Source organism: Blennius ocellaris (genome assembly GCF_963422515.1).
Source record: "Blennius ocellaris genome assembly, chromosome: 10".
Classification (NCBI taxonomy): domain Eukaryota; kingdom Metazoa; phylum Chordata; class Actinopteri; order Blenniiformes; family Blenniidae; genus Blennius; species Blennius ocellaris.
In genome coordinates, this window is record NC_137659.1 from 3,874,992 (window position 1) to 3,902,019 (window position 27,028).

The 27,028-nt window shown below is 40.4% G+C and overlaps 1 protein-coding gene across 2 annotated transcripts; it reads left to right on the top strand.

Moving 5' to 3' along the window:
* LOC308135945 (ATP-dependent 6-phosphofructokinase, platelet type-like) lies at positions 1-27,009 on the top strand. Of its 2 annotated transcripts, XM_080504116.1 has the most exons (23): positions 1-122; positions 3,205-3,278; positions 5,643-5,720; positions 7,131-7,320; positions 7,973-8,138; positions 8,249-8,293; positions 8,520-8,628; positions 11,141-11,236; positions 11,573-11,665; positions 11,765-11,890; positions 12,584-12,648; positions 12,928-12,997; positions 14,516-14,662; positions 16,164-16,234; positions 16,373-16,460; positions 18,460-18,612; positions 20,792-20,944; positions 23,020-23,184; positions 23,700-23,761; positions 24,923-25,034; positions 25,452-25,551; positions 25,630-25,735; positions 25,866-27,009. In XM_080504116.1, exons 1-23 carry the CDS (start codon positions 14-16, stop codon positions 26,020-26,022), a joined length of 2,535 nt encoding a protein of 844 aa, XP_080360242.1. In that variant the 5' UTR covers positions 1-13; the 3' UTR covers positions 26,023-27,009. The 2 variants fall into 2 exon arrangements, with proteins under 2 accessions (XP_080360242.1, XP_080360241.1); XM_080504115.1 differs by lacking the exon at positions 20,792-20,944.
* Positions 27,010-27,028: the final 19 nt, after the last annotated feature.

Below are 27,028 nucleotides of genomic sequence, written 5' to 3' on the forward strand. Positions count from 1 at the left end.
GCAGGTAACGGACATGGCAGCGGCGGCGGCACCGAAGCGGCAGGACACCCGGAAATTCTTCGAGAACCTGTCCGGTTCCGGTAAATCCATCGCGGTGCTCACGAGCGGCGGAGATGCGCAAGGTAAACCGGCTGGTTCCATTATCGGACAGGCGCGCCTTGGCCTTATCGTGCACAATTAAAAATGTGAGCCTTAAATGGAAGTTAAAAAAAAAAAAAACCCTGCAGGATTAATAAATGCCACTGTTTAGTTTGTATATATATTTTTAAATGACTCTTTTAAAAGTTGCTCTCATGCATATTAGAATAAACCTGATCAATTTGGATTTTTCTTTATCTCACTGGCTGGGATTCATTATTCTTACGGGGATTATTTTATGTATGGCTTTGAATATACTCAGCATTTGTTTAGGTTTTTTTTTTTCTTCTTTTTTTTTTACTCTTTAAATATGGCTGTCACATCCCCCACCTGCAGTTAAAGGTGCAGTTTAAGACCAAATGCATCTCATTTCTAGATTTAATTAAATAGTCCACTTTTCTTTGGCCATGCCCTTTTACTTGCAGGGTTGACTGTTACGCAACGGCTTCATTTCCTATTATGCTGCATTGTTGGGAGAGCTTTTAGCCTTTATATATATATAATCTAAATTTCATGAGTGGATGATCTCTAGTAGTGAGATTACACTTTCAGACCTGTTGCGAACATGTCACTTATGATGTTTCTTCTATTGGATTAAACCTGCAACAGGTGATTATAATCTGAGATGGGTGTTTGCTTCAGTGATTCCGGGCTGTGTTACACTCATGTATGGCGCAGGGATGTATGTACGTGCTTCTCCAGGATTTGCAATGTATTTATCAGCCTAATTCTTCTTCTATTCAAATATTTTTGTTAATCTAGTTAATCTGTATAATTCATAAAAAGTTAATAATCTTGTAGTACAGATGTCATTTGGAGGAATGAGGCGCGTGTCACGCGTCTTGCAGCACTGGCATGAATCGTGTGTGGGGGGGGGGGGGGGGGGGGGGGGGGGGGGGGAAAGGAACACAGTGACCCAAAACGCACGGAAACGCATGCGTGATCCCTCCAGATTAAAACCCCGTCCCCGTGACGTCTCGGGTGTGCGGATTTAACTCTGAAAGGGTTTGTTCCGGTTTGACTCAGGGGAGGCTCGAGCTACGTGAGGAGAAGCAAGTAACATGCAGAGATGATGATGATGATGATGAGAGGAAGAGGAAGAAATCACCTCATGGAAATCATGATGCCATCTTTGAAATGACTTTGAACACCAAAAATCAGTGGATTCAGTCAATGAGTAAAGAGAGCGAGCGAGAGAGATCAACTAATTACTGTCATTAATGACTGTGGAGCTGTCACATGATGGGATGGGAGGATTATCGAAGCGTGCATGTGGTGTATTTCCTTTGCTTCCAGTGTGTGCACGCAGAGCTGGACGCTATCGGTGGCTGCTGTTATGTAACGCTGCCGCCCTGCAGGCTGGTGGAGGGTCTCCCTGCAGTGCCGCACGCAGCATCACAGCCGGCGTGTAACAGTACAACCCCCCCCCCCACAATCTCTCTCTGAGCACAGCAATGTGTAGCAGCATATGTTCCACCTCCACGTTTAATTATAAGCACGCCTCAAAACGGCGCGCAGAGCCGGACGGGGCTCGGATGGCAGCCAGCGAGCCGCTCACGGTTCTCTGATGTGGAGGAGTCAGGTGGTTTCTCACCTGCCGTGCCAAAAAAACAACAAAAACCTGACACGTAATCCTGCAATAAGCTCCTATCTGGAATCTATTCAGGCTGAAGTACACGTTCTGGTTGAATTCCTATGAATTTGAATATTCTTAGTAGGTTTTATTGGTGCAAAATGAAAGGATCTTATTAGAAGAATCGTATTGCAAGTTTCAGTATCACTATAGACATATGAGAAGAAGGAGTGACGAGTTGTATGTCCGCGCTCTGTGCTGGAAGCTCACGTGGACAGAATTTTAAAGAAGGAAAAGTGCGATGATTCATAATCAATTCACCGACTCTATCGTTTCCGAGCAGCAGTGAGAAGCTACAAAAATCTAAAGAGTCTAAAAAGGATTTATCTCCTGAAACGCTGCCGGTAGGAACTGCAGATGAAGTGTCGCTTTTGATGAAGACACAGAACTTCACGAATGGATGACGGTAATAAAGAAGTGTTATCTAGTTTTGCTGCAGTAAACCTGTCAGAGGTGAAGTAACCAAATGCTTGATAACAGTTATACATCATTTTTGGGCTAAAAGCACATTTCTTGCTACACTTAATTTGACCTTATTTAGATTTTCCCTTACGCTTTTTTTTTGTTTAGTTCTATGCTTCTCAACTGGTTGTTAATACATATGTGTAATATATATTTGTGTTTTTTCTAAGGTTGACTATAAAAAATCGCAGGTGTAAAAGATAAAAAAAAAACTAGGTTTAGAAATGTTCTTTAACAAGAGGGAGTAATATAGCAGCCTATAGTAGTGTGTGTTCTCATGTTTGTGTATGTGTGTGTTCTCTGGGAGAAGTAACAGTAAATGGCCTCCCTTAGTATAAGTGCAACAGTTCTGTTGTAGTTTGAACTACGTTAACGACGTTAAGAATCATTCTTGAGGCAAAATAAGTCATTTTTAGTGTGTTTTCTTTTATTTTGCCTCGAGTGTGAAGTGACATATTGATAAAGATGGAATAAAAATGGAGATATTATACTTCTACATCAATGTTGGTATTTAAATCGTGGGTGGGCCGGACTGGTAAAATAATATTGATGAAGGCTCATCAATGGGCCGCTGGTTCGTCTGATAGTTGAATTGATGAATTCTGATATTTGAAATACAACGATTTACGCTACTTTTATGAATTGACATGAGTCAAAGAACCATAAAATACCAACAAAAGGACAATTCATGAATTACATTTGACATTCCCCTCCAGGCTGCTCTGTGTGTGTGCTGTATAGCCACTGCAATCTCAGGTTGAGAGTTATGGTCTGTCCTGTTTCTTATTCCACTAAAGTGCTTCAGGCAGACGTTTGCGAGTTTTGGCACGACGCCCCTGCACTCAATCCTTATTTTGTCCTCCTGTTGTCCTCCTCAGCCTCCGTCTTTTCTCGGATTCACTCACAGCGATCGATGCATGAGTACTCTGAGAGAGTGCGAAAAGGTTCTAACTCTGGCCTTCATCCCTCAGGTATGAACGGAGCCGTCCGGGCTGTCGTCCGCATGGGAATCTACGTGGGAGCGAAGGTCTACTTCATCCATGAGGTGAGGCTTTGGCTCAGTCAGCCAGCCGTAGTGAAAACGTGACTTTACCATACTGACGGAAACCTGCATCCATCCATCGATCCCTGCCGTCAATAAGCCAAGAAGGTTACAGTCTGGATAGATTACCACCACATACACACACACACACACACACACACACGCACACACTCTCTCCTTTGTCTGTGAATCCTGATGTCACCTAATTTCCCCTCAGATTAACCTCTAAATTAAAATGTTATGATTTTCTTTATCATGGCTCAGAGTCGACGAGATGAAAATGTCTATATTTTTGCAAAAACCAAAGAATTAATACAAAAAATGACAACAATCTTAACACAAATTCAGTTTTTATGATGTAAAATGCAGCAAAATGTAAAAAAAAAAAAAAAAAAAAAACCTCTCCTCAAACTGTTGCATTCTGGGTGTTCTTACAAACTCAACATGTTTGCTTTCATGGCAGCATCGCTGATCTCTCAGCTCGGGTCTCATTCATATTTTCAGAAACAGAAAAGAATAATTCCTCCATCAACTTAGGAAATGTTTAATGTACAATTGTAATTTTAAGCACTGAAACTGTGATTTTTTTTCTTCTTGATTTGACCGATGGTACATGGAGGTGAACAAAGGTTATTCAGTTAACTCAAACATGATAATAATCAAGCCAAGTTAATAACGGTTTAACTTTAAGACTTGATTATGTAATAAAAAAAGATTAAATGTGACTCAGACTGTCGTGAGCTGGACACGCGGTTAATGAAGTAGCAAATATAAACTGTCTGTTGTTTTCCTGAAAAGTGAAATTGTTTTGTGATTCTAATTTCACAATAGAAATTGATTATTGCTGTTCGGGTGCTACAATAATACAAATAAATACATGTAAACACAATATCCACTACACTGCAGGCTAATGACATTTAAGGATGATTAAAATCTATTCAGTATCGGCTCCGCATTCTTAGTGGACAGAGCAGAGGTGTAATATTGTCTATAAATAAAAGTCTTTGTGAAACAGCAGCAGCCGTTTAATATCAAAATCTTTACGGGGAGTCTGACAGCAGGTTCAATATTGGATTTCTGCAGATAAATGATGACAGAACAACACTCAGAGGAGGAGGAGGAGGAGGGGGAGGAGGGGGAGGGAGGGAGGCAAACATGATCTGTTGTCAATGCAGATGTAATTAGATTACTTGGGGTGGGCTTCATCCTTCATCCCCATCGGACTTCAATAACCGCTGGGGTCACAGCGCGTCTATTTTTGGCTGGAGGGGGTCTCAACTGGAGGTCCCTGAACGCACCGCTGCACCTGGAAAAACATCGAAAAGTAAAGAAACTGTGCCAATAAAATCCACTTGTGCATGTTTTTATTATATTTATGTTATGTCGTTAAGTTCAGTGGCCACATAACAGCCCAGTTTTCATCTTGAGTGGGCTGGACCGTTGAAATAGAGCCATAATAACCTTTAAATTTAAAGTTTTTCTTTGTTGTGGTGCAGAGTATACGTGATGAAAATGTCCATATTTTCACAAAAAACAAACCATCACTGCAGACAAAGACTATAATCTCAACATAAAGCCAATATTAATGAAACCTTCTGCAATGAAAATGTAGAATTAAACAACTTCCCTGTTGTATTATGCACTAACTCACTGATTTTAAACATTTCTTGATAGCCAGTTTTGGCTAATGGGCCTTTTGTTTTTCATCCTTGCTTTAAAACTAACAATTAAATTGTGCTGGATACTTAGATGTTGGTAGTTTTTGTAGATTTTGTAAAACGTGAGACATCTGCTACCACTTCTGCTTCATAATGATATATGTCATATTTAGGCACTTTATAGTTGCAGCTGGCCCATATTATTGTGAGACACCAGTACTATGTTGGAATAATGAAATTCTAACCTTTTACACATCTTCAATGGGACAAATCTTCCATTTATTAACAATGTATTAACTTTTTAAGGACACTTCTTCAAACACTCTTAATAAATACACTTTATATATATATTTTAAATGATTTTAAACACCAAAATGTGTCTTTTTAAAGAATATAACATTTAGAAATTTGACACTGACATTGTATTTTACAATTTATGATTGGAAAATCTATTGATTCAAAGAAATTGCCACAAAATTTTCTAACAAAATGTACATGTGACTATATGTGTTCTCCTTACATATGTGCTCTTGATCGAGTTTTTATGAAGTACAAATAGAGTGTTTATGATTTCCTGGCTTTAAAAAGCCACTAACATTTAAAGTTCTGACCTACTTGTGTTTGTTTTGAGCTTCATTCACGGATCTGTTTCGTTTCGTTTAGCGTTTCCTGGTGTTAAGAGCAGCCGTGGTTGTTTACTCTCCCTCAGGGTTACCAGGGAATGGTGGACGGCGGCGACAACATCAAAGAGGCGACGTGGGAAAGCGTCTCCAGCATGCTCCAAGTGGTGAGCCCCACAGATTTCCTCCCGCATGCAGGAAATCCTGGACAGGATTCCTTCTGCAGCCACACAGTCGGTTCTTTGTTGTTCGTCGGAGCTTTTGTTGATGTTTGAGGCTCGGCGGAACAATAGCCGCTGTGTCGTCAAGCGTCCGAGACAATTATTGAAAGTGACACCGCAGCCAAATGAGTCAGTGATTGAATTCAACCTTTTTCAGTGTTATTGTAATTAGACTTTACTGCCTGAATGGCGTCACACTCATTGACAGCGGAAGAATTGATCGTTCTGGAGCAACTATTCAGTCATAAGTTTGCCTAATCCTTTTAACTTTTGGCAGCTTGTGCCTTGTCCTTGTTTTCCTCTAATGGATAATAATGTTGCTATAGTTTTACTCCCAAAAGATTATTGGAAGTTTCTCTGACTTCCAATAATTATATAATATTGCCTTATAATTTGCCTTGTTTTGTACGGTCATAAAAGCCACTTCTCTATAACAAATGACATAAATTCAGCTTTGTTCTACACAAAAGAACCTCTCTTAACACACAGTGGTTGAAAATAACGGCATCACTCCTCCTGTAGGGCTGCACTCTTTCAGGTGAACATGCAACGTGTAATAACAATGTTGATTACATAATGATTTGCGATAAATGCAAACATTTCAAGCCAATGATGTTTCTGTGCTTTGAGAGTTATACTTTTACATTTAAACTTCTGTCCTTTTGAATTTGCAAAGCACCAATGCACGGTGCAGAGAAACACATGCAAATATCTGTAAATATCTCTCTTTTCATGTCTTATTGGACAAATAATAGCAAATAATAAAAACAACAACAACAACCACCATGAAATAATATTCTCAACAACTTGGAAAAAAGAAAAGTGCTCTATCCAATGAAAACGGGACTTTTTCATGCATTGGTAAATTAATCACATTGGAATATAGTAAATAGAAATACCAGAGATGTTATTCTTGAAACAACATAATGTTTGCTTTAGTTGAGAATCTCCTCGTCATAGTTTTTGCACCTTATTCGTGCATTTATCCTAAATTTATCATCAAGAAATGTGAAAAACTGTTTTTTTTTTGTTGTTTTTAAAAAAATACACCAAATTAAGTCAAACTATTCACAATAATACATTGTATTATAAGACAGTAGTATCTAATGATGTATAGGAAAACTTTAATGAATTGAAGTCCGTTTAGCAGAGTGTAAAACTAGAAATTACTGTGATTTTTCTCAGTTTCTACATTAATGGGATAAACCTGTGAGTCATGTAATTGTAATATTGATATTTTTTACTCATTTTATTATCTTATAAATCAATACAATATTATCTCTGATACTATGATGCAAGATTTTTGTTCACATGTTGTGATTCTTGCTTTTTTTTTTTCTCCCTCCCAACCCACAGGGTGGCACCGTCATCGGCAGCGCTCGCTGTAAAGAGTTTCGTACGCGCGAGGGTCGCCTGAAGGCGGCGCTCAACCTGGTGCAGCGCGGCATCACCAACCTGTGCGTGATCGGCGGAGACGGCAGCCTGACCGGCGCCAACCTGTTCCGGGAGGAGTGGAGCGGGCTGCTGAGCGAGCTGGTGCAGCAAGGTGGCGCACGCCTCACCCTTAATCGCCCCACCCCACCCCACCCCACCGCCCCCCTCCATTCTGTGTGCCTGCGTCTTTAAGAGGCCTTTTTGGCACGTGACCAGTCCCGCACTGTTGGGAGCATGTACAAAAAAAAGCACGTCAAAAGTCAGGAATAGTGTGCCATGACTTTTGTTAACGATTCGGCACGCTGTTTGAGAGTAAAATCACAAAAATACAAAAAAAGAAGAAAAAAAATCAGCAAAAAAGTTTTCAAGTCAAAGTTGATGGGATTTTGGTGAAAATTGGAAGAAAACAAAAGCTAAAAAAGTGCAATAATTCTTTGTGCCTGCCTTTTTAAGAGGCAAGACACAAAGATTATTATCCAAGGTTTATTTAAATTATTAGCATGTGTCTCACAGCCGAATTTGCATTTACATAAAAAAGCACATGAAAATTTGGTAATAATGTGCTATGACTTTTGTTTTTAACAATTCGCAAAAACCATGTCCACAGAAATCGTAAAACAGCTGTGAAAAATTTGCCAGTCAGTAATAGGATTATTGTGACAAACACAAAATGGAGGAGACGCTGGTCAGCCGCGAGCGGCACGGAAACAACAAAACCTCGCGTGGAATCTTCCAGTCTCGTTAGGATTTTCATTGTTTTCTAGGCTCGATCAGCGAGGAAGCATCTCAGACCAACTCTGTGCTGCACATCGTCGGCATGGTCGGCTCCATCGACAACGACTTCTGCGGCACGGACATGACCATCGGCACCGACTCGGCGCTGCACCGCATCATCGAGGTGGTGGACGCCATCATGACCACGGCGCAGAGGTGAACGGATCCCACTTGTTGCATTAAGATTATTAGTGAATTTATTTAATCTATTCTTGTAATTTTTGTATATATTTGTAAATCTGTCTGTGGTTTCTCTCGTGCCATAGCCACCAGAGGACGTTCGTGTTGGAGGTCATGGGCAGACACTGCGGGTATTCACTCCTCTTGTTGTTCTAAAAACACACCAAACACAACGTATGCTACATGTCCAATTTACACACATTTACCATTTTATTCACAAGACTGAATTAGTTTTCTCTAAATTTGGGAAACAGAATTCAAGTATTGATAAAGTTTATATGTGATTATGCCACTTTTTTTTTTTTTTTTTTTAATCAGTTAATCAGGGCAGTGATTAAAGGGTGTGTATCTGTGCAGATACCTGGCCCTGGTCAGTGCGCTGGCATGCGGGGCCGACTGGGTTTTCATTCCTGAAATGCCCCCTGAGGACGACTGGGAGGACAGCATGTGTCAGAAGCTTTCTGAGGTAACGCACTCCGGCCTTTGATTGGGTTACGTGAAAGAAGCTCTATAAACTGGTGAGAATTCAGCAAAATGGTCATTATTAAAAGGGTAAAATTCTAAACAAATGTGCATATGGGAAGACGTACCAACTAAATATGGTTAAAATGCAAAGATTGAAATATGTGCAACTGAAAAGAAGTAGCTGCTTTTATGTAAAAGAAAAAAGTATGTTCCCAAGTCAACCGCAAGGGGGCGATGTTGTTATTTACTAGTAGTTATTTCTTTGAGAGAAGAAGTCGCATTAACAGTGTTGCCATCTTAGTGTTTATATTGTTTTATAGTTTATACGTTATCAAATCCTTCCAATGATTGTTTTGCTAAAAAGGGTTCTAAATCGCATCTGTCAAAAAAAATGCATAACCAAAAAAAAACATTCAGGAGTCGAGGAGTCGAAATGTGATTCATTCACATGTAAACATGATCTCATTCACACATCAGTCAGATCCATTAGTGTTTTGTGGTTTGTCGCGATCTCAGCTCTTAAGGAGCAATGCCTCTAAAAACAAGAGTCTGATTTCATTTCTTCCATTATTTATCACATTTCTTAAGTGATTCAAACGTGTCAACATTCCCAGTAAATAAGTGTATAAGATGAAAGAGTAGATAGATGTAGATACATGTAGAGGTTGAAAAGAGAAAATTCTCATTTCTTTATTTTTACTTTCATGGTGTATTTCCAACTTTCATCAGAAACAAATAATAAATAAATGTACAAATAATGAAATATAATGTGTTTGTATATATAGAACATGAATATTCTAGAGTACAGGAATAGTTAAACACCTTCCTGTATCTGCGTTTATTAACATTTGTATTTTTCTTCACCAAGTTGTGAAGTTGCTAAGTATATAACATTCACACAACTATCCTCAAACAAACCTCCACAAAACTGCGACTCTGGTGGGACTCGAACCCACAGCCTTTGAATCACTCCTCCAGTGACAGACTAGAAGTCCAATGCGCTATCCATTGCGCCACAGAGCCGGCTGACAGCAGAGGTACAAAGGGAGCAAGAAATGCAGCAGCAAGAGCTTTGAATAGCCGCTTGCAGCTGCTGCTGGGCGGAACCCCAGACATTTGCTTCCTGTCTCGTCACAGCTTCTCTTCTAACGCTCGGGAAAACGTTTGGAATCTGCACTCTGACCGTGAAGCAGAAAACTTCCACAAATGTTAAATGTCAACACAAGTGTCATCTGATTCTGAACTTGTGCCAAAGTGTTAACTTTCGGCAACACACTCTCAAAAGCTGCGACTCTGGTGGGACTCGAACCCACAACCTTTGAATCACTCCTCAAGCGTCTGACTAGAAGTCCAACGCGCTATCCATTGCGCCACAGAGCCAGCTGGTACAGATGGCTGTAGTTTGGAGGCTCCAGGTTGCTGCAGGAGCCGCCGACAGACACGGAACGGCCCGTTAACTCTCATCCTGTGAAGGATGTGAGTAGAACTCGGGAGTCAGAGCGACTCTGTAAACTTTCAGGATGATTGTGGCGTCTGAGTTTTTAACAGTCAAAGTAGAAGAAAAAAAAAGTGTCAGATGATAAAGCACTCAGTAAATGCAACACAAACATCATAACAGACTAAAACTAACATTGTCTAAGTAAATGCATTTGAATACAAACACATGGTATGAGGGGTATGGACCAGCCCTAATATAACAATAAATGACGTGTGGATAGATTAAACTCTTAATTCTCTAGTGTATGAATTCCGGCTGAAGCCATTTAGGTGAATTTTATCACCAGGTCCCACAGCTGGCTGGCAATGTTTACTACAATTATTGCAAGCTGCCTGTTGTCAAATTTTTAATTAATATTCAATTCCATTCTAAATTAATTCAGTTCTTTTTTACAGGCACTGGACAATAAAATGAAACAGCAGTACTGCTTGAGCAAACATGGCCGACAACAAAAACAAACAAAAAACCTGCAGTATATAATTAAATTTTCTTAAAGGAGATTCTGGAATGTGTATGTCATCCCTCTGTTGTCCATCAGGTGGCAGTGTTGATACATTTTTGCTACAATTTTGTACTTTAACTCGTTCTTGTTCCGTCTTCTTAATCGGTGGCTCCAGAGTTCCGGTTATGAACTAATCAGCTCTCTGCGACTCAACACACCATCTTCTGGTGCAAATTGGTACTGCGAGGCTTTACGGACTGGCTAGCAAAACTTTCCAACTTTGTCGGTATTCGAAATTCTTTATTGGTCACTGTTATACTCGGCACAACGTGCAGTGAAATGTTTTTTTGTTTTTTTTTGTTTTGCCTGCAGCTGTAAGGGGAAAATGTAGATATAAATAGCACACAACGTGTGCAGATAACATATGAAAGAGGACATATGAAAAGGTCATCGCGCTGCTCTTCAAAATCAATTATAGAAACTATCCATCATCACATGATCCAGCTTTTGCCCACGCACAACCTTTTCTGTTCGTGTTCTGACGTGCCTGTGCTTCTTTATTTCCCTCCGTAGAACCGTGCGGATAAGAAAAGGCTGAACATTATAATTGTAGCTGAAGGCGCCATAGATTCCCACAACAAGGCAATAACTCCTGATTATATCAAGGACGTAAGTATTGAGTATACTCAACATTTTATTCCACCTGTCATTCATCATTGATAATTCATTTTCTTTTTGTGCATGTTTTTTTTTATTTTTCAGTATAACCCTCTCACTCTTTGCTTCCTCACACTTTCTCCTCGCGCTGCATGTTAATCACTTGTCACTCCTCAACAGGACAGAAGATGTTTTGCATGATTTCTCCCTTCTGTTTTATTCATGTTTCATTATTTGTTATTAGTCCCAAGCGTTAGAATAGCCTACCCCCTTGTGTTCTCTCAAATCAATGCATTATTTAAGCATTTTACGCAAGCCGGTTAATTCCAAGCTCTCCCTTGTCGTCAGCTGGTGGTGCGCTGCCTGGGGTTCGACACCAGGGTTACTATTTTAGGCCATGTGCAGAGAGGCGGGACCCCGTCGGCCTTCGATAGGATTCTGGTAAGTCACGCCAGAGATGGAATTACCCCGGGAAAAAAAAAATCAAAACAAACTGTTAATTCCCTTAAAGAGCCACCTGCGATCGCACCTTTTTTCCAGGCCAGCCGTATGGGCGTGGAGGCGGTGCTGGCGTTGCTGGAGGCGTCTGCCAGCACGCCGGCGTGTGTCGTGTCTCTGGTGGGGAACCAGGCGGTCCGGCTGCCCCTCATGGAGTGTGTGCAGATGGTCAGTGTTAGTTTTTTCTTCACAATGGCCGAGGATCAACAGTGGCATCGACTGTTTGTCACTCGAATGTTTTGGCAACAACGCGGCGCATACAGGTGGAAACAGACACGTACGGGGCGCTGCGTACACGTCCACTTTGAACTGGTAGTTGACGTCAGTGACGTTTATAACGCCAATCACACTTATTGCACTTTAGGTTCAAAGAATAGATAGGCTGCGTTTACGGAACTTTGTCAAGTTGAAAGCGGGAAAACTTTGATTGTGTTTTGGATGTTGGTTTATACGAAAACGGTGCTCGGAGCCACTGAAAAAGCTAATTATTGAAAACAGCTCACAAGGGTGGAACTTTTAGAAAATTGTCTTTTTCTGAGTTATTGCTACAGCACATGCACACCATAGTCATAATTAATAGTTCTTCTGCACGTCCACAGTAGATGGACAATAATGTATATTTATACTGATATGATGTAAAAATGCTCGTCAAGACTTAAGGAAAATGCAAAAGCCATTATTATTATTGCACGTTATTATTATTGAACGTTTGAATTAATGATTAAGAAAAAGCGGTGGAATATTTGTGTCCTCTCCTATGACAAGAATTAATGATTAAGACTAATCCAGTTGAAACTTTCTTCTTTCATAAGCCAGAAAAGGTTTATGAATTTACTGAACATGCTTTGTTTTCTCACTCAGACCCAAGAAGTTCAGAAGGCGATGGATGAGAAGAAATTCGAGGATGCAGTCAGACTGCGTGGAAGGTATATATTTTTTTTTTTACATTTTCTGCCTTGCTATGGTTAAATAACTAATATTGAAAATTTCCCCACAACATAGGCTGAAATCAATATATTAAATGCTTAAATTGTGTAAATAGCGAGTGTGTGTAGTTGGGTGAAGCTTGGCTGTCTGGTACACGTTGCAGACGGCCATGCTCAGGTTTCATTCTGACTGTGTTTGCATTGATCTTTGGTCTCTGCAGCAGACGACCAGAATGAATTGAAGTTTTGTCTTGTTCTAACTTTGTTTTGTGTCTGCAGGAGCTTCGAAAACAACCTGTCCACCTACAGACTCCTCTCCTACCGCAAAGCCGACTCGGAACTCCCAAATGTAAGTCACTAATAATGAATACCGTTGAAATCAATGTAATCAATCCAGTGCAGTGATCCACTTGTTGTTTTTTTTGTTTTCTTTTAATTCTCCTTATGTGTTTTCCACCAGCTGCTCTTGAGATTTGTTTCAGTAGCATAAGGTACTTTCTGGTCGGGTGCATTGTGGATGCTGCAGTCTTTTTGTGACACTGTTTTCTTGAGTTTTTCTTTCTTCCTGTAACTCCTGAGGGGGAGGAGGTGAAGGAGGAGGAGCGGTTTGACGTATGTGATGAGTCAGGCGGCGGACACTTGTAGCTAATAGTTTGAACAATTTTAACTTTATCAGTATTGAAAAAGTTTAGATTTTAACTGATTTTTTAAAATTTTTTTAATGGCATTAAGACTTTCAATAAGGATTTCATGTTAACACAGTGCCACAAAATGACCATGATGCTTTATTTCTGCTCGGCTCTTCGTAGAGGTAGAAATGTAGACGTGCTTCCGTTTGCCCTGCACCCCCGGTGACGAGTGACATCTGCTTTAGATTAGCCTGAAGTATTGTACTTACGCTTTAATGGCAAGCCTGAAAGCGTCTCTGCTCGCTCACAACTCAAACTGGACAGGGTCTGTGCTCTTCAGGTGGTTTTTGACTGGTGACATTTGAAACGCCTTGTGCATACATAGCACAGACGTTGAAAAATGTATAAGTGATACCTCTTGATGCAAATTGAACTCAGGTCTGATGACAGATTCTGAAATGTACAATTTTCCTGCCTGTTTGAGGTCCTGCATTATTTTGAGGATGTTCATCCCAGAACTGTAAAAAAAAGAACAACAAAAAAACCAAAAACTAAGTAGTGAGAAAAAGCAGAATTTAGCCAATAAATCAAATTTGACTTTTGATACTTAATCCTGCAGATTTATGTTGGAGTCAATAATCACCAAGCTTCACCTGATTTTTGCATTTTGGGTACTCAGTCAAACTCGATCAATATATTTTCTGTGTTGTTTTTAATTCTATTATTGTTAACAACCTGGTTGAAATGATGAACCTTGCAGCCTTTTTGGCGAACTGCATGTGTATTCCATTGAAACGAGGACCATACAGTCTCAAATGCACGAGCTTGAATAATACAACTTCCAAGAAAAACCCGTCAGAATAATATTTGCGTAAATTGTTTCTTATGTGTCCGTTTACGTGAGGAAAACTGAAGCAGCTGCTTCAGGGAGTCTTTTAGCAGCATGTGGCCTTTTTTTTTTCTGCATGCATAGCTGTTTTTTCTGCAATAATATCCATGGCTTCCTCCATGACAGCTTCAGAGAGCGGTTTGCCTCATGTCACTCCGATTGAAGCATCTTCCTCAAACCCAGCGCCACCCGTCTCGTGTTTCTACACTAAATCCTGAATTTTGAAGATGTTCTAAACTGTGGCTCAGTTTTGGGGGCAAAGGGTGCTTCCTCTGCTGCTTCTTGACTGGATTTCTCAGTGTGTGTGTGTGTGTGTGTGTGTATATGTGTGTGTTTGTAACACTCGCAGAGCTCCTTCAATGTGGCGGTGCTGAACGTCGGCGCCCCGGCGGCGGGGATGAACGCTGCCGTGCGTTCTGCCGTCAGAGTGGGAATCACCGAGGGCCACAAAATGTTCGCTGTCAGCGACGGCTTCGAGGGTTTCTACAAAGGACAGGTGTGTGTGTGTGTGTGTGTGTGTGATCTCACATCATTTTCTCAGATTTTCTCATAAAGGCATCCTACATGAATAAAGTCAAAAAAATTATTTTTACTTCTCCTTAAATTAGGAATTTAAATTAGTATTTGAACTTTTCCCAAAGAGTTTTTTTTTATTTTATTTTATTTGTACCTCGAAGGTAAAGAAGGTACTTTTGCCTGCTTTGGTCCTCATTCATTCACCAAATAACTTCTTCACTGACTTTAAAATTAATCTGACCCGGATTAATCTGATTATACATTGATGTTAAATGTTTTCTATTCAGGTATTTCTGGTAAATATGTATCTATCTGTTCTAGACGGTGAACCTTCCGACTCTAATTATCCAGGAAGTAGCCTGTCGTACGACTCGGGAGTCCTTGTAAAGATCTCAGTTTCTTAGAGGTCGATGAGAAAGGCAGATAAGAGTTGAACTGAACCTCCATTGTTCTGATCTTGAATCTTTTCATTCAGACAGACATTACAGTCCTTCCGAATGCGATGTGGCTCGCCGACTATCGGCTCTTCGCATGATAAAATGAAAAGCGAGCATAGAAACTGTTTGGCGGATAGGGGTGATTTTAGTGCTTTCCTTTCTGCTGCATTGATTACACTCCAGCGTGTTCAGAAACACAACACTGTTTACTGTAAACTGTTTCCTCTCGTCTTGCTCCGCTACACACACTCACTCCAGAAATATCCGGTGACACCTCGGCGTTTCGGGTAAAACTGCAGTTCACGCAATATTCCTGTCAAATGAAAACATATGAGAAGTGCTGGTGTCAGTCACACTCCAGTTGTGCTCCAGATACAGCCAGGCATGCTTATGGAGTTGCAGGGAGTTGTCATGTCGACGGATTAGGAGTGATTGAAAAGTGAAGGCATGATCCCAGACTAAAACCTCCACTAAGCAGGACAACTGATTATTATAGGAGGAGCCGCGGGTTAAATGTGAGTCGGCTTGTTCTCTGCAGCACGATGACGAGAGCGGTTGCTAGATCACTAAAAAAAAAAAAAGAAAGAGGTTTGTTGCCTTTATCCGGACATTACAGATTGTTGCCGAACTCAAACAGAAAGTATTGTGGCTTGGAAAGGTTCACACGACGCAATCTGAATGGAAGAAGTTGCAAGAAATATTAATAATATTAATCGATATGCTGCAACAAGATTGCAAAGATGGATTCAAAAGTTAACAACATGATTTCTAAAACCTCAATATGGTTTGATTCCCCAAAGACACTTTCCTCTGACTACACTATATACTGCAAGTGAAGTCCATCATCCATCCATCAAAAAAAATTCAACATGAATGGAAAAACCACAACACAAATTGAAAAGTAAGAAAATTAGCAAAAATGCAAATACCGAAAAAAAAAAAATAAAAATAAAAGAAATAGAGAAAAGAATTAAAAGAGAAGGGACAGTATTATCATTTGTGTTTGAGAAGCTGAAACGTCACAACTTTCTCATTGTTTCACAGATCAAGGAGATCAAATGGGGAGATGTTGGTGGCTGGACCGGCCAGGGAGGATCTCTGCTGGGCACTAAAAGGTAAACGGCTGCAGTCCGATACAAAGTCTGATATGTAACGACTGAGAGAATCCACCTCTTTTTAATTTTCTGGGATCAAAGGATTTAATATATAAAAAAAAAAAAAAAAAAAAAAAAGGTTTTTCTCGTCTGTGTCAGAACTCTTCCAGGAAAACATTTGGATAAAATTGCTGAGCAGATGAGGATTCACAACATCAACGCTCTGCTTGTGATTGGAGGATTTGAGGTACGTCACCTGATTCAAAAACATTTTTTTTAAATGCACCTTTTCTGATTACTATTTTCTTCGGAGCGCTAATGCTAATTTAAAAAGTAGAAAATTGTTAAATATTCTAAAGTTTATTCCTCACCTCATCGTACGTGTCATTAAGCACTTTGTCTTTTTCCTGTATTCCACATTCTGTATTGAGTCTCTCCACTGATCTTGACATTTCAGCTCACAAAATGCCTTTAGTTGTGTAGTACTTCCTGTAGTATACTAATGGAACATGTAAATGTTGTCGTCTTCATCCCATTGTGTCTGATGAGGTTGGCCGAGCTGCAAAGCCAAACTGAGCGTGTTACACACAGAGTCTATTTTGAGGAATACCCATTGAAAATATGCATTACATCAAAAAATTTACTTTTCTTTTTTTGGCTTTGGCAGCTCGGCCAACGACTTCGTTGTTGAGTGTGTGTGGAGCTACAACATGGACTTCCTGTGTGTCTGACTGTCTGTTGTGATTGGCCTGGCTCTCTCCCCCTTGGCTTCTCCCACCAGTCCACTTCCCATAGACCTTTGCCCGTCCCATCGCTCTCCTCTGAGTTCCCCCCCCCCCCTCTCCCCCACGCCATAACTCCGTTGACCCATCTCCCATCGCCCGGCCCCTCCCACCACAAAGCCACTCCCCCTCCTCTAAGCCACGCCCACCACCAGCTGCCATCGTTCAGAGATGATCGCTGGACGCCAAGATTGACCAGCATGTCACGCGTCTGTGAAATGAGCTCCTCAGGACACAAAGTAATATCAGAGAACTTCCAGATATCGAAAGTACACCCCCAAAAAAATCTAAATATATGTTTTTAATCAGACGATTAACAGGCGTGTACAGTATATGGTTTAATACTAGTTTATCATATAAGAAGAAAAACTTAATTTGAGGTGAATATACAGTATGTATTAGATAGAATATATTAGATGTAATGAACAAAGAAGATATTGGTTAGAAAGAGAACAGCATTTCCCATCATGTTTTGTTTTTTGTATATGTAGTCGTAATATGAAGAAGTATATATAGCAGTAATATATACTACTACTACTACTACTACTAATAATAATAATAATAATAATTAATGTATTTATAATGCACTTTAAATTTAAACAATCTCAAAGTGCTACATAAAAAAAAGGTGAAATTTAAGAAGTAATTAAAATAAAACTTTAAAATGTATGATTTACTGGGTTCAAATGGAACACCATAAAAGTCAATTAACAGAAGGCATTTTACATATAGTGTATATGCATGTTTGTTTACATATTAAAAAAAATTCTAAATGATATTTGCAGTGTAGCATGACTAAAAGGTACGTGTGGTGTGAAAGCACGAGTTTAGAGTCAAATGCATGGGATGCCTAATACCTGAGAGGTAGCAGTCCTTCTAACAATGCAAATGTCGAAATCTGCAATGATCAGTACATAAAAGTGAATACAAAAATATTGTGAGATGAGGGAAGTTTGCTTATATTTAGCTTTCATCAGTTCTCTAATCATCTGACAGTTATTCACCAGAGATCAAAACTATTAAGAATATCTCACACATTCATCATGCAGAGAAAAACACAACTTTAGTCAAATTTAGCATCACAATTCAAGGATTCAAGGAAATGTATTGTCATACCGTTACGTGTTTTTACATGTCCCGGTATGAAATTCTGTTCCTGGTGTATACTTAGTGTAAAGTAGGTTTATATTGAGAGATTGTTTGATTGATTGATTGATAGCTTTATTGATCTCTGCCAATCATTTCTAACATTGAATTTGATGCTTTGAGCTTTACTAGTTCAATGAGTTCTAAGCTCCTCCCACCTTCTTCCTCCCGCTTTCTTGCTGAACTCTCACCTCCCGCCTTCACCTATTGTGAAAAAAAAAGAAAAGAAAAGTGCATCAAGAATGCCACTCTTGTCCTCCCGTTTGTGCATCTCCCTCCCAATAACTCTGAATCCGACGCTGGCTCTCACCGCTGCAGGCCTACGTGGGATTACTGGAACTCTCGGCTGCACGGGACAAATATAGCGAGCTCTGTGTGCCCATGGTCATGGTCCCCGCCACCGTCTCCAATAATATACCTGGTTCAGACCTCAGCATTGGCTCAGACACAGCTCTGAATGCCATTACTGATGTAAGTGCACATGTGTGTGTGTGTTCGTAGACCTGACACACACACACACACTCCACAGCGTTGGGGATTTTAGGGGGCTTCGCCGATCGGCAGCTCGCGTCGTCACATCACCAGCAGAGGGGCAGTTTCTAATAAATACACAAGTTTGGGATTATTTTTGAAATTGTTATGGCAACATGGATGTGAAAATACTTTATATGTAAATATATAATAAGTAATAATAACCATTTTCATCTTTAATGCAGACATGACAGATTATTCCAATAAAATGTATTCACAAAGATTTTTTTTTTAATATTTGAAACCTAAACAGCTAGAAATTATTGAAATCTAAAATATAATGCTAACATGGACTAAAATGGCCAAAAAGGATCATAATGTGTCAGCATTTCTTAATTGCCTTATTTAAATTGTATAAATGCACCATAAAAAAATAACAAACATTATATAATATGTGTTATTTTGGCATCAGAAAAAAAATTGTATTTGCTGTAAAGTTTTCAAAATTAGCTTTTTTACGGTCGTAAAATTTACAGATCTGCTCTGCTGTCACAATGGTACAGATCAATTTCACACAACTCAGATGCATTTTAACGTTTAGAAAACAAAAAAACAAAACAGAAATTCGAGCTCAGGTGTGAGTAAAGCCTCCCTGCTGGTGCCTCGTGTGAGGTGGGCTGCTCAGCGGAGGTCCCAGGTAAGTGTTGGGGCATGCAGTGACGTGTTGTGGCATGTTTTGTTGGTGCAGCCCCTTTCTGTGTGTTGTGTTTGGGAAATGGCGCCCGAGTGGAAAACAGCCCATCCAACAGCGACGCTCTGCTTGCTTTGTCTCCTCTTGTGTACTTTGGAGAGAGAAGTTTGCATGAAGGAGACTTCTTATTGTTTCGAGCCCTCTGGTCTCACTTGACTGTGTTGGACATAAAAGGAAATGTTGCTCAGCGTCTCTGGAATCCCTCCTCAGCTTTTATCTCGTCAACACCTCCAACATGTCAGCTGAGGTGAAGTGGAACCCCTCTTTGCGCCCCATTCCGCCTCCTTTCAACCAATGAGAAGCCAAAGTCCCACCCCCCCCACCCCAACCCCATCTCCTGGAGAGAGCCGGCCAGCAGCACACACTGTCATGAATACAGAGCTGCGTGTTCATGGTCCCAGCGTGTTTTCCTGTATCCTTCCACTTTCAAAAGTATTGAAAATAGCTGGGTGTATTTTCACATCTTGAGAATTAGATCAGTGTTTTCCACTACATCTGTGCACTGAAGAGACCAATCAGCTGGTCCAAGAAATAAATGACCATTGTTGAAAGTGAACATACCGATTGTAGGACAACTCATCCACAAAAGTACAAGCCTGGACAATTCGTTCTCATTCACAAATGAGATTTCAGGGTTTTTTTGGAGAAAATAAATCCTGTAATATTTACTTTTACATATTGTTATTTCTAATTGATATTTTATATATTTTTCATATATCTAGTATATGTCCATATATATTTAATATAGTATCATAAGGCTTTTTTTCTCTTTCTTAATGGAAAACAAATTGAACAAGTGCATGCAAATACATTTTTACGAATTACTTTTGATGAAAAGCTCGGTTGGAATACAAGTATAAATATCCTGAAGTCAAAATCAGATCAGTATTAGATCAAACTTCACTAAACTTTAATATACAACTCCCTCATTCGTCCATTTTTTTGTTACGTCGTGGAAATATGGGGAAATAATTATAAAACAAATGTTTTACTTAATAAGAAGGCCATTAGACTCTGTTTGCCATATCAAAGATGCTAAAAATACACGATATTGTCGACCTTAATACACAAGCATGTTTTTGTGTCAAATAAACTTTGAAATCCTTCCAAATGTATCAAATATATTTTGAAATCTAATCCTTCAAATCAATAACGCTGGAAAAAAATTAATCGTAGATGACATGTCTAGAACCACATGGACAAGTTTTCCAAGGTTGCAGTTTTGTGGACGGGATGTCCATGCACCGAACATACCAACCAATCAGAGAGCACAATAAGGAAGGATACAGGTAAACAGGGAGCCGCTGTCCACCATGAAGCCACCTGTAAACACATGTTGACCTCCCGCATACAGAAAGAAAGAGTGTCAGACTCGCAGTCTTCCCCCCTCTGGTGGTCTAACCCCAATATTACGGCCGTCACCATCAGGCCTTTGAGTCCCTGCTGGAGCTGTACCAGGCCCGAGCTGATTACGAGGAGCTTTGCGTCCCGATGTGCATGATCCCCGCCACCATTAGTAACAATGTCCCCGGCAATGACCTCAGTATCGGAGCGGACACCTCGCTCAACGCCATTGTGGAGGTAAGACGAGAAGGCTACGAGACAAAGGTGTTCTGTTGGTGTGATGACTGTAAATGACATGGAAGACGCTGCGCGTTCTGTTCAGTAAAAGTCTCCTCGACGAATTGTCGGAGAAAAATGTTTATCTCACGCGGCAAATATCTTGTTTACTTCTTTTTTTCCCCGGTAAACTTCAGTCTAATTTTTGTTGTTTTATTTATACGACAACAATTTTGGAAGTCTGTGAAAACGACAGTTTAAGAAAACATTTTCAGAATGTATTTTTTCTAAACTTTCTTTACGTCATTTGCGCGCTATAGTCATAGTAAAAAATTCTGCACATGCACGAGTAGATCAACATCATCTTAGCAGATTTAAGGCTGCTTGTGCTGCTTACGCTATTGTATTGCAAAAACACAGCGCCACCTAGTGGCCTGGCAGGCACAAGGCAGCGATTTCTGCATATGAAGGCGAAACTTTTCTGAAATGTTGTTTTGAGTCACTCAGTATTGTGTAAACAAAACATAAACCCAGAGAGATTGATTAAGGGAAAGGGTGAAGGTTCCGAAACTGTTAAAAGTCAAAGTTCAAAGGTCAACTTTGGAACAGAAACCCAAAGTTTTTGTGTTTAAATCAAATTGAGACATTTTTTTTGGATGTCATTTGTCGGATTCTACAACAGGGATATGAACATTTATGTCCACATACAGAAATAGATTCCAGGAACAGAGCCACATTTCTGAACTGCTCATCATTCATTTGCTATCTTGTTTTTCTTTGCTTTTGTCATATTTGGCCAAAGGCAGGAACTTCTTTTTTTTTAGACTGGCTTTCTTTTATGGAGAATATAACATGTTCAAGCTTCACCTGGTGTTAAAAACCCAAACTACAATGCAGTTTTCATGTGTTGCCCATATTTGATTGTATTTATAGAATAGAATTTATCAATCAAAAGTTTTTGGTTGTTTTTTTTAAGTTTGTCAACAAAACTAAAATAGGCAATACTTGCAATTTAAAAAATAACATTGTATTGTGATTTAGACTAAGTAAAATTGCCTAAAAGAAACTTTTAACACAGTATATATTATATTTATTCTATATTTGACTTCTCACGTCACCCTGCGACACTGAGCGTATGCCTCAAAGTGTTTAACCATGATAACTGTTCATTTGCTCAAGCTCATAGCGATGAATTTGGGAGTACGGTTTCTCTGTGAGTACACGTTTTGCTACTCAGGCTCAGAATCTGTGCACTTGCATGTTGGCGAACGTTTATGCACATGCGGTGTTCTATCAAGCTGCTAAAAGTTCGTGATGGATGTGGTTTTAGTGTTTGCAGAATGTTAATCAGTGTTGCTGAGTGAAGTCAAACCACGAGGAACAATACAGAGACCGGCGAGGACGCTGTAGTGTTTTCTGGTGGACTTCACTCAATCCGATGCACAGGGCCACTCTGATTATCGTCCAGTCAGTAGATTTGATCATGACTCAACTTGGAGCTTATGTTGTGCATTTTAATATATTTTACATATCAATCCTGAGCAATAAATTCATATAAAGTAACAATATGATAAAGGTTCACAGTAAACTGCTGTGTTTCCTATTGTAATAAAAAAAAACTAGTTAATTGGTAATTGTTATAACACATTTATTGGCTAGGTACTTTTAGTTTGATCTCATCGGTAATGAAACTCATAAAAACAAATATCTCAGAATATGACACAATTGTATTAAATCAGATGTTTCTGTTAGTGTGGAAATGTTCTAAAACATGCAATTTCTTACTGCATCATTACTGTGCATTGTGTCAATATATCCGCTCGTTTGAAATTTTCTGCAGAGTCAAACCTGTGCATCACTCAAACTGACCTGGAGGTCGAGTCGAGCTGAATCAGTATTTCTCGCATTTGAGGATCGTTTAAATGAAAAGAAATCCAAATTCAGAGTTTTCTTGCTCATCTGAATAAAATGCTCAGTAAAATTAGTTTTAAAATGAAAAGCACATTGACTGATCCAGCTCTACTTTACTGAAGACTCCCAGGATGGAAGTCGCCACAGGAAGGAGTGTTTAACGTGTGTGTGTGTGTGTCGATCAGACCTGCGACCGTATCAAGCAGTCGGCCAGCGGCACCAAGCGGAGGGTCTTCATCATCGAGACCATGGGGGGCTACTGCGGCTACCTGGCTACCGTAGGTGGTCTGGCGGCCGGGGCCGACACCGTCTACATCTACGAGGAGCCGTTTGACATCCGTGACCTTCAGGTAAGAGAAGAAAGTCGTCACCTGGAAGAGAAACACGAAACTTCCGCTTGTTGATCTTTATGTATTTTCCTTCACTTTTTGTTGACATTCTAATCAAATCAAATACATTGATTTATTTACTTACTTGTTTTGTCCGTAAGGGTTCCTTCTTTTCTTTTTTTTAAAATTCAATTTTTAATGTCGGTGATCTTTATATTTAGCCATTTTCTTTCCATGTGAGGAGATTTATTTATTTAATTATGAAGAATCTATCTATCTATCTATCTATCTATCTATCTATCTATCTATCTATCTATCTATCTATCTATCTATCTTGAGTCTCTTGATGCCTGTCGCCCCCTGGTGGTAGACACGTGACTCTGCAGAGGATTCTGGGAGACTTGTGGATGCGCCGGCTGCTGGCGCAGGCTGCTTGTTTCTGTCTGATGCTCAGATTTTCCTCTCAGTGTGTGTGTGTGTGTCTCTCTCTCTCTCTCTGTGTGTGTGTGTGTGTGTGTGTGTCTGTTTCTTCACAGGCTAACGTGGAGCATCTGACGCAGAAGATGAAGACGAGCATCCAGAGAGGTTTGGTGCTCAGGTGAGGCTCGTTCCGCTCGCTTTTTTTCTTTTTTTTTGTCCGAGGTTAATGTGACGTATTTAAACAAACTGTATTTTGACATTGTACATCAGAATGTGTTTATTTTGCATGGAAATGTGCGTGAAAGCACCAAAAGATAAGGAGTGTACACATTTGTCTAATGTCTAATAATTATCAGCGTCGTCACTGTTCAGCGGGAAAAAAAAACAAATAAGACAAATGCACTTGGTTTCAATGTACCGTGAACATCAGAGCGACCTGTCGTGGTTATTTTGGTCCACTGCGGCACCCGGCTGCTTTAAATTGCTCCCAGATGGAGGGGGGGGGGGGGGGGGGGGGGAGAGAAATAGGACAAATGTGATATTTTGTGAGTAGAGGTGACATTGTGTGTGTGTCAGAGCTTTCTAATCATGACAAGACATAACGGTGCTCCGAGAGGACGCCAGGCGGAGTAAAAAAAAAAAGATAACAAGGACTCTTTACTTCCCAGTAGAATTACAGATACTTATATGATAAACGATTTTTGGTACAGATAAAAGTACTGATTCCAGTGTTTTATGTGAAGCTGACATGCGGTTTAATGGAGGGAGATGGAGATTGTTGCAGAATTGTGGCTGTTTATTCCTCTTTTAGCAAACACTGGATGAACAATGCTCATTTCACGCACACCTGGAGTGTATATAGCACAGGAGCACAACAGTACAACAACAAACTACAGCTCCCGAAACCAAAACAAGCTATGACTCCATTTCCCACAATGCACCATGGCATTTAATGATATGTAGCAAAATGAAACTTTGTAACAATTGTCTTGATCCGGATCACAAACAAAATTCAATGGGTTCTTCCTTTGATCAAAAAACACCTGTAGACTGATTTTCATGCTTGGAAACTTGGAAATCTTGCTGCAACTTAGGGATAATTTGATTCATCACCTTCTGCAGGATACATATTTATAATCCTTTCACTGTAAATCGGAATTACTGAGGTGAAAATGAGAAAAGAGCTCGTTAGAAGAATGTAAGGAGGAGAAAGTACTGATATCAAATGTCGGGTGGAGAAATAAAAAAAAAGAAAAAAGTGTATTGAAGAACACTTTGATACCTGACAAGTCGACTCGAGTATAAATACTGAGTAACTTTAACCTGTCCGGCGTTTCAGGAACGAGAGCTGCAATGAGAACTTCACCACCGACTTCATCTACCAGCTGTATTCAGAGGAGGGACACGGAGTGTTCGACTGCAGGAAGAACATCCTGGGTCACATGCAGCAGGTCACGCACACACACACACACGCACGCACGCACGCACACACAATAATTAGCGTGGAAAATAACTATCACCTCAACATAGAGCCAAGTCGAACGTTACCTGCTGGTATGAAATACAGTGAAACGTCCCCATAAGAATCATCTCCTATCAATGACTGAAGACAATGTTGTATGTGTTGAATATTCCATTAAAACGTGATATTATTCTGTCATTTCATGAAATATGTGAATGTGAAAGCTGAAGTTAATTGACACCCAGTTTGACCTAATTTCAGCTGACCATAAAACCGTATATTAGCTGCATTTCATCCAAAATATTATTCATTTTAGTTGCTTTGGCCACAAGTACTCATAGCAGCATCGATCATCTCCATAAAAGTTTGAAATGAGGTTTAACATCTCTTCTTCTCTCTCCTACAGGGAGGAGCTCCGTCTCCATTCGACAGGAACTTTGGCACCAAAGTGGCGGCGAAAGCCGTCCAGTGGATCACGCAGACGCTCAAGGAGTCCTACAAAGGAGGTGACCAGTCGCTTTCTTCTGTCGGTTGCTATCTCCTTTCACCCGCCGTTCATCTAAAAGGTTGACGCTTCGTTGCAGGGAGGGTGTTTGCCAACTCGGACGACACCGCCTGTCTGCTCGGGATGCGCCGCAGAGCCATGGTCTTCCAGCCGGTGTCGCAGCTGAAGGACGAGACCGACTTCGTGTAAGAACAAGAGCGAACAAAGGAACATTTCCTGATGATTAGAATTTGCGTTCCATGTTTAAATTCAAGAAAACAGTCAAAGGGTGAACGATCGTGCCGGATTTATGCCAGATCTTCTTGCGTTTTGCAGCCACAGGATCCCGAAGGAGCAGTGGTGGCTGAAGCTCCGCCCCCTGATGAAAATCCTCGCCAAGTACAAGACGAGCTACGACGTGTCCGACGCCGGCCAGCTGGAGCACGTGACCCGCGTCCGGCCCAAAGACACCAAAACCACATCGGCCATCTGAATTCACTTCAAGCGCACCAACGCAGAAAATACAAAAACGGCTTCACATCTTAAGTGACGGCTCCTCTCACAGTGACCGATCGACTGCAAACACTTTAAGGATAGATTCTAAAAGCATGTAGGGAAAGATGGAAAATGTAAGGCGAAGTCGCACTTCAGAGGGTTCTAGATCATGAATATAAGGTTAAAAAAATAATAATAATATCCCCAGTTATTGTCTTGGGTCTGTTTGTTGATTTACTTTTCAATTTGTGAGTATTTTCACATTAGATTTAATCATTTTTTTTCTCTTTGCACAGGAGGGTGTTTCCCCCATTTCTCCCCTAAAGCCCCACGCACAACCAGTGTGACGCATCATTTGCACATTTGGTAGCGCAATATCAAAAAAGATTTGGCCCGTGACGACGCGGATCGGATGTGGGATCACGCCCGCTCTACTTCTTAAGTGCTTCTACCAGACATCACTTCACGGGCTTTTTAATTCTTATCAGCGGTTTTCTAAAATGATTAGTGCTGCCTAATTTAACCTCTAAATTAATATATAACTAAGTATAGAAGCACTCCTTGATATGCACTGTTTAGTATCTGAAATGTAGCTTTAATCTAATTTATTTAGAGAGAAAAAAAAAAAAAACAGCACTGCAGAGGCTTCGTCACGTCGCTTTCTCCCTGAGCCGCACCGTTAACGGAACGAGCTGAAAGCTGCTTTTAGCGACGGGAGTACCTGCCAGCCAGTGACCACGCCTCCATGAACGTCCGCCATCGTGATTGTAACAAACCTTCGAAGGGACCTGCAGGGTGTGGAAGCCGCTCGTCATGTTGTCCGATAAACTACCGCTTTGTGTCGTTGCCTCCAAGCTATTCGTTTCCACCCCGGGCTTTGTACGTGCCGTCGGCTTCTCTAGTGGTTAATTGTGAGTACGGCCCTGCTGGTTCTGGCATTCAGAGCTCAGGCAGTGTGATATGTGTGTGTGTGTGTGTGCGTGTGTGTGTGTCCTGTCACAGAG